The sequence below is a fragment of the Elephantulus edwardii genome, unplaced genomic scaffold (genome assembly GCF_000299155.1).
Source record: "Elephantulus edwardii isolate Elephantulus edwardi_28Jun2011 unplaced genomic scaffold, EleEdw1.0 scaffold00030, whole genome shotgun sequence".
Classification (NCBI taxonomy): Eukaryota; Metazoa; Chordata; class Mammalia; order Macroscelidea; family Macroscelididae; genus Elephantulus; species Elephantulus edwardii.
In genome coordinates, this window is record NW_006399780.1 from 20,041,174 (window position 1) to 20,048,897 (window position 7,724).

General features: G+C 39.1%; 1 protein-coding gene across 1 annotated transcript in view; it reads left to right on the plus strand.

Annotated features, from left to right (window-relative positions):
* NCKAP1L (NCK-associated protein 1-like) overlaps positions 1 to 7,724 on the plus strand; it is a 67,268-nt gene that overhangs the window by 26,550 nt on the left and 32,994 nt on the right. The window contains 4 exon segments of the mRNA XM_006883930.1: positions 99 to 231; positions 540 to 659; positions 4,931 to 5,076; positions 5,589 to 5,720. Of these exon segments, the coding sequence (XP_006883992.1) occupies positions 99 to 231; positions 540 to 659; positions 4,931 to 5,076; positions 5,589 to 5,720 (531 nt within the window).

Here is a 7,724-nt window from a genome sequence, read left to right on the forward strand (position 1 = left end):
AAAAAAAAAAGAAATAGTTGAATGACTATTCACTGCCCTTCAGAAGACACACTTCTAAGACATGGATCTAAATAAATCTCCTTCCTCTTTCTCCTCAGCTTTCACCTCCGTACCTTTGAGAAGATGTTTGCTATGACCCTGGAGGAACCTACCATGTTGCGCTATGGCATTGCCTTCCCCCTCATTTGTGCTCATTTTGTCCACTGCACTCACGAGATGTGTCCAGAGGAGGTAGGTGCCTGGAATGTCAACCTTGTCATCTCTCTACTGACATTTCACTCTTATTCCTTCAAGTGGAAAATGCATGCTCATGGGTTGATTTTGATTCTAAGAAGCGTACAAATAGGTATGTTACTCAAGTACCTCAATATCTCAGCTGAGTGAGGAACGTGGCCTTTCTATCCTTGGGTCTTAGTTTCTTCCTTTTGTATGGATTGAGTAGCTCAAGCAAGGGCATCAGAACATGGTGAGTGTTACGAGTTAAGAGGTGCTGCCCCTGGTGGTGACAATTCCTTCCTCTATCCAATTTTCCTTTTCAGTATCCTCATCTGAAGAACCATGGTCTGCACCACTGCAACTCCTTCCTGGAGGAGTTAGCCAAGCAGACCAGCAACTGTGTCCTGGACATCTGTGCTGAGCAGCGAAACCTGAGTGAACAGGTAGCTCAGATTTGTCTTTATGTCTGTGTCCCCTCTGCCTTTCCTCTGTCTACTGGCGTCTCTTTTACTCAGATGACAAGTTTTCCAAATCTTTTCTCAACTCAGGCTTTTGTCTTCTTGTGTGTATTACATAATTCTTTCCTTACTGCAGTCCCTCCAGTCTTTACTTTTTTATGATTTGAACAATCAACATTTTGTTTAGTAGTGCAACACATAACACATTATGCCACCAGGGTGCCATCAGGACCAAAAGAGGTGACTAAAATTACTATTACTTGAACAGTTACACTCCAACAAAATCTGTGCTCGAGATTATTGGGTAGTTGCAAATATTTAAATAGTTCCAGGAGATGAGTCAACTTTCTAATTAGCTTTTCTCTCTCTCTCTTTCCCCAGGGTACACAGACTTAGGACAGTCGTCCTCAGGCCAATCATAGAACATTTCATCTGCCTTTTTTATCTGTCAGGCACCTCATATACGTTTGTCCTCAAGATTGCTTTCTTGTCTTTGTGTTCTCGTTTCTTCCTCTACCACCCCTTCCCTTGACCAACCACGGCACCTGGTCATGGTTAGTTCAACCTAAGTTTCAGAAAATCTGAAAATGAGAAACTTGTTTTGCTCTTGCCCTGGAGTCTTTTATGTTGCCAAGACTACCAACCATTCTGAGATTTGAGTCAGGCTTATTAACAACTTTTGTGGGAGGTTGTGTGTGTGTGTGTGTTTGTGTGAGCATACATATGTATAGTTATATTATTTCTGTTCCTATTTTCTCATACATAAAATGGGATAATATTATTTTATTCATAGAGGTTTAATAAATATTAAATGAAATAGAGTACACAAAAATGTTTGATATACAGTAATCAGTAAATGTCAGCTGTTGTATTACTTGGCACTTACTAGGCAGTAAGCCCTGTGCTGGGATTTTGGGGTCAAGTTTCAGAAGGAAGGTACACAATCCTTGCCCTTAGGGAATGTTCCAGTCTAATAGGAAAGAGTACAAAAACATGTTTGAAGAAATTTAAATAATTGATGCAAGGAGAATATATAAGCCAGTACAATGGGCGTATTCATCACTTAGTTTGAATAGCTACTACATGCAATGGGTATAGTTAAGGAGATTTGCTCAGTGCATTATCAAGGATGACTGAAACATGATGTGAATAATATTTTTTCCACACACACCAGAATGTTTCAATCCAATAAATATTGATTGACCAGTCCAAAGTCACCATTTTGAGTAAATAATTGTACTAGTGATGTTGCAATTATTATTGTAGTTACCTTTTTTTAAAAAAAATGTTTTAAAAAAATTGCTTTCAGGACCCATCACAGTCACATAAAAATTTTGTATATATAAAGTTTATATATATAAAATATAAAATTATATAAAAAGATATATGATGTAGTGGTGCAATAGTTAAGGACTTTTCTGTTAACTGAAAAGTTGGCACTTCGAGTCCATCAGTCATTCTGCAGTAGAAGAATGTTGCAGTCTGCTTCTGTGCAGATTTACAACCTTGGAAACCCCAAGAAACAATTCTACTCTATTCTATAGGATCTTTATGAGTTAGAATTGACTCAGCAGCAAAATATATATGTACGTACACACACACACACACACACACAGAGTTATAGTTATGTACCTTCAAGTTGAGTATGACTCATAGCAATCCTATGAACAAAAGGTCTGAACCCTGTTTTATCCTGTATCTTTCTGACACACTAGAGCCCATTGTAGCAATCACCATGTCAATCCACCTGGTTGAGGGTCTTCATTTCCTTTGCTGACTCTCCACCCTTCCTAGCATCATGTCCCTCTCCAAAGAATAGTTCCTCCTAGCAAGATGCCCAAAGTATGTGAGGCAAAGCCTCATCATTCTTGCTTCCAAAGAGCACTCTGGCTGCCCCTCTCCAAGATGTATTTGTTCGTTGAAAACCCTATAAATACTATAGATAGATAGAGATAGATAAATAGATATAGTTGTTGAGCATTATTGAGTTCCTTGAAACTCATAACGATCCTATGTGTACCATCTCTGAACCCTGCTCTATCCTATGCCAACCTCATCGTCTCTGACACACCCACCCCCATTACCCCATTCACTGAGTCAATTAATCTCATCCAGGGTCTTCCTTTCTTGTGTTGTCCACCCCACCCTGTGTATAATTTACTGGAGAGATGAACTACTTATACAGAGATTTTTATCACATGATGTTTTAAGAGGATACATGAAATACTTGAACTCACTGTAATAGCAAAAGGAAGAAAAAAAAAGTCCATTTAAATGTGAGTTTGTACATTTCAACTTGTTTAGTGCTTACCTGTAAACAGTGTGTCTGCATAGGTGGTTGGTACCGCTAGCCCTCATACTGTGCAAGGGACAACTGTATATATAACTAAAATTTGATAGTCTTAAGTGTTTAATTAAGTGATATTAACTATATTCACTTTATATAACCATCACCATTATCTATTCCCAAGTTTTCATTCTTCCCAACAGTGTTCCTTAAGCAATAATTCCCAATTCCTTCCTCACCACAGTCACTGGTAAGCACTGATGAACTTTTATCTCTACACATTTCCTATTTCTAGATATATCATATATTATTTGTCCTTTTGTGTACCTCAGACACCTTTGAACAATTTTCTGGTTGACATACTATCCACCATACATCAAAGTGGGCTTGATTTTTTTAAGCAGTCAAGAATTTGGATTAAAAAAAAGAAAAAGGTGTGATTTTGTTGTTGTTTTTAGATGATGTGAGATTGGCTCTGACTCACAGCAACCCAATCTGGCACCATCATCACCATCACTGTGGTGCGTAAGTCCACTACTGCAGCCGATGTGTTAGTCCATTTCATTGAGGGTCTTCCTCTTTTTGCTGGTTCTCTACCAAGCATGAAGTGTTTCTCCAATAACTGACTCTCCCTGATGACAGGCCCAAAATATGTGAGGTGAAGTCTTGCCATTCTTGCTTCTGAGGAGCATTCTGGTTACTCTTCTTCTAAGATAGAGTTGTTTGTTCTTTTGGCAATCTACATTATATTTAACGTTCTTCTTCAGTCTTCCTTGTGCGTTGTTTGCATGCATATGACTCATGCTCACTCACTCACTCATTGCTGTTGAGTCTGTCTGACTCATAGCAACCCTCCATCAGATTTTGCAGGCCATGAATCACATTGGGGGGGAGACTGCCTATATTTCTCCTGGAAAACTTCTGGTGGGTTAGAACTACCAGAGGTGCACAGCCTTTGGGCCAGTACACCTTAGTTGTTGCTCTTTAACACTTTAAAGAGGTTCTTTGCTGTAGATTTGTCCTATACAATACGTTGTCGATTTCTAGACTGTTACTTCTATGTGTATTGATTTTAGATCCAAGCAAAATGAAATCCTTGACAACTTTACATCTTCCCTTCATTAATTGTGATGTTGCTTATTTGGTCAGTCAGCTGTGTGGATTTTTGTTTTCTTTGTTTTGAGGTACAATCCATACTGAAGGCTTAGTCTTACATAACCAACTTTCTTGTGCTGCTATAAAAGCAATTCCAAATGAGGCATTTCCAAGCACACCGTGCATATTGGTAGCAGCATAGGAATAAGTGGAGAGAATTCCAAGGTGATTGCCTTGAAGAAAATACCTTAATACAAAAATTTCCCATCTTGTACTTTCTGTATGGCTAACTGGTGAATCTCAGGGAGAAGAAGAAATGCAGGACTGATGTTTAAGCCAACTAACAAGAAATATAATACCTTATTTAAAGGAAAGAGGAAGTAGGGAAAGAATGCTGTCTATATTGTGAGCTATATCTTTGGAGGGCTGACAGTGTGAGACAGAAGAAGAAGGAATGTAGCGAGGGAGATGATTATTTCATACTAGCAAAAAGAAATCTTTCCAGGTTGGAAGACCCTAGAAAGTACCACTGAGTGCAGGTCTTAGATCTTTTTTATGTTTTTTTTTTTTTAACTTTTATTTTTCCATTAGGAAATCTTCTCAGCATGTGGACGGTGGGGTTGATGACCAGATCCCTGAAAGGCACTGTCACCTTGGGACTTTGAACTGATAGATGGTGAAGTGTTTAATGAAAGGTACAAGAGGAGAGCATTTTAGAAATAGGCCCCCATTAGAGAAAGAAAGGCAGGAAGGAGGAGGGTAAAGACCAAATGAACAAACATATGTTGGCTTTGATTTTATAATGGTCAGATGGGATTTTCTGTTGTTCAGAAACTCATCTTGTTTTTCCATTTACCTGTGTTTGTTTCTAAAGCTACTACCTAAACACTGTGCCACTACCATCAGCAAAGCCAAGAACAAGAAAACAATGAAGCAGAGGCAGACACCCAGAAAGGGAGAGCCTGAGAGGGACAAGCCTGGTGCTGAGAGTCACCGGAAGAACCGGAGCATTGTCACCAAGTAAGGACATGTGCTCCAGCGGGAGGAGTGGGAGGAGAGAAGGTGATAGAGCAAAAGAGTGTACAAATGATGGTGAGGGATGTTCTCCAGATGTGGGAAAACAATTAAATATGAATTTTCAACTTTTTTCTTTCTTTTTTAAAGAATTGTGATTTTTATTCATATACTTTCTTTTGTTTCCTCTCTCTACCCATCAAACTCTTTTGATCCCATGATCCCCCCTTCCCATCCTTAGCTCTCCAACCCCCTCCTCTTCCCCCTTTGTATATCCATACACATCTCACTGGTTATCCTTCTGTTTTTACAATAATAGTCTTATGCACCTAAGTTAGTTCACTCAGCATAATGCCTACATAACTTTTGAAGTCAGCATCAATGTGTACTATTCTTGGCTGAGTATCCCTAGATGAAAGGAGCCGGAGGGTCATGGGTCCTACAAATCCTTCCTGAATAATAGCTGGCAGTGCCAGACCTGTGCTGAAGGCTCATTCTACTTTCTCGATTTTACCCAGCATGGACAAGCTACACCTCAACTTGACAGAATTGGCATTGACAATGAACCATTTACCCAGTTTTTCTGTGTTTGAACATACTATCTTCCCTTCTGAGTACCTCAGCAGCCACCTGGAAGCCAGACTCAACAGGTAATTCTCTTTCCTCTTTCCTTGTTTTCTGTTTACATAGCACAGTGGTTACCAAACATGGGGTTCCCCCACCCCCTGACTCATTTTGGTGATTATGCCACACCTTAGCTATTATGATACAGTCATTATTGATAAAAAAACAAATAAAAAGGGCCCTAAACTTCTACAAACAGGTTTTCTTTTTACAGTTTTGATGAACGGCTACTATTGATTACCACTGCTTTAGCTGAATGAGTAGGGCCTTTGTAGTTAGAGGTCTTTTGCTGACATCCTGGTCATTAGCTAAGCATCTGGAAAAGGTTATCTGACTTGTTTAAGCCTTCATTTCCTCTTCTGTAAGGTAAGACAGATATTTACATTGTAAGTAATTGAGACTTATCTATAATTGAGAGTTGGTAGTAAGTATTAAAGATAATAAATGCAAAGTTTCTTACTTTGATATGATAAAACTCAGTAAAATGAATTCCCATTCTTGCTGCTTCAATCTTCTATTACTCACCAAAGAGGAAGGGACACCATTTATACTAGAATTGGGCTTTATCAACATGCATCAGTGGTGTGGGAGCAGGAATTATTAGATATATAATCCCTTTACATTTTCTTAAAGCAGTGTATCCACTCGTTCATTCACTAAGTATTTATTAAATACCTTCTGCCATCTGTTTCCCACATAAGTGTTGAGTTGGAATGAACCCATAGCTGACCCTCAGTGGGTTTCTGAGGCTGTAAATCACACGACAGGATATTGCTCATCTTTGTCCTGCAGAGTGACTGTTGGCTTTGAACTACCGGACAGGTGTCACATTTGGGTTAGCAATGTAGTACCCAGAATATGCCACCAGAGCGTTAAAGAAACTTTTGACATAGTAGTATACAAAGCAGATAAAACCTTGCCCTCATGAAGCTTACATTTCAGTGAGAGAGACTGACAAAAGCAAAATAAGAAAATAGAATATATACTATGTTATAGTGGTAAGTGTGAAAGAGAAAAAGAAAAAGAAAAAGAGAAAGAAAGCCAGAAATGGAGATAGCAAGCATGTGAGTGTAAGGATGGTAGTGGTGGGGTAATAATATGGCTAGGGAAGGCCTTCTTAAGAAATTGACATTTGAATAAATTTCTGAAAGAAGTGAGGAAACCAGGTAAGTGTTAGGAGAAAGAACATTTGGGGCACAGTTTTCAAACTCAAACTCATTGTTGTTGAGTTGGAAACAACTCATAGCTGGCCCTCTGGTGGGTTGTCAGAGGCTGTAAATTGCGTGGAAATATAATGTCCATCTTTCTCCTGAGGAGAGGGTGGTGGTTTTGAACTGTTTGTCTTTGTGTTGGCAGTGCAACTCCTTACCCAGTAGACTCTCAGAGAGCTCTCTGGATATGTTGTTAGAGAGAAGGTGGGAGAGCTGAGAAGGGAAAGAAGACCCTCAATAAGATGGATTGACAAGTCTACAACAATGGGCTAGAGCAAGTGGAGATAGTCAGGATGGTGCAGAACCAGACAATGTTTAGATCTGTTCATCAGGTTGTTATGAGTCAGAGTTGACCCAACAACACCTAACAACAACAACAACAATGATGTCAACAATTGTTTGTCAGGAAGTTGACCCATGGAAGTGAATTTTGTTCCTGGTTCAAAGAGTAAATAAAAGCCATAGTCTAGGAGTTCCATCAATCCTTATTGGACTAGTGAACTTGACGGTTCTTTTTAAAAATTATGCTTTTGTATCTTGTTCTTCATTCTCCCTGCTTTGCCTAAGATCTTCCACTGTTATAGCAGTCTGTTTTAATGGTAAGAAATACAGATTTATTTTTATTTAAGATTTTACTTGAATGGTAGCAACATTACTTTGTTTTGATGATACATATATTAGAGATGTTGTTGTTGTGTGCCATTGAGTCCTTGCGACTCATAGCGACCCTATGTACAACATCCCTAAACCCTGCTCTATCCTGTGCCAATTGCACTGTCTCCGACACCCCCATCCCGATTACCCCAGTCACTGAATCAA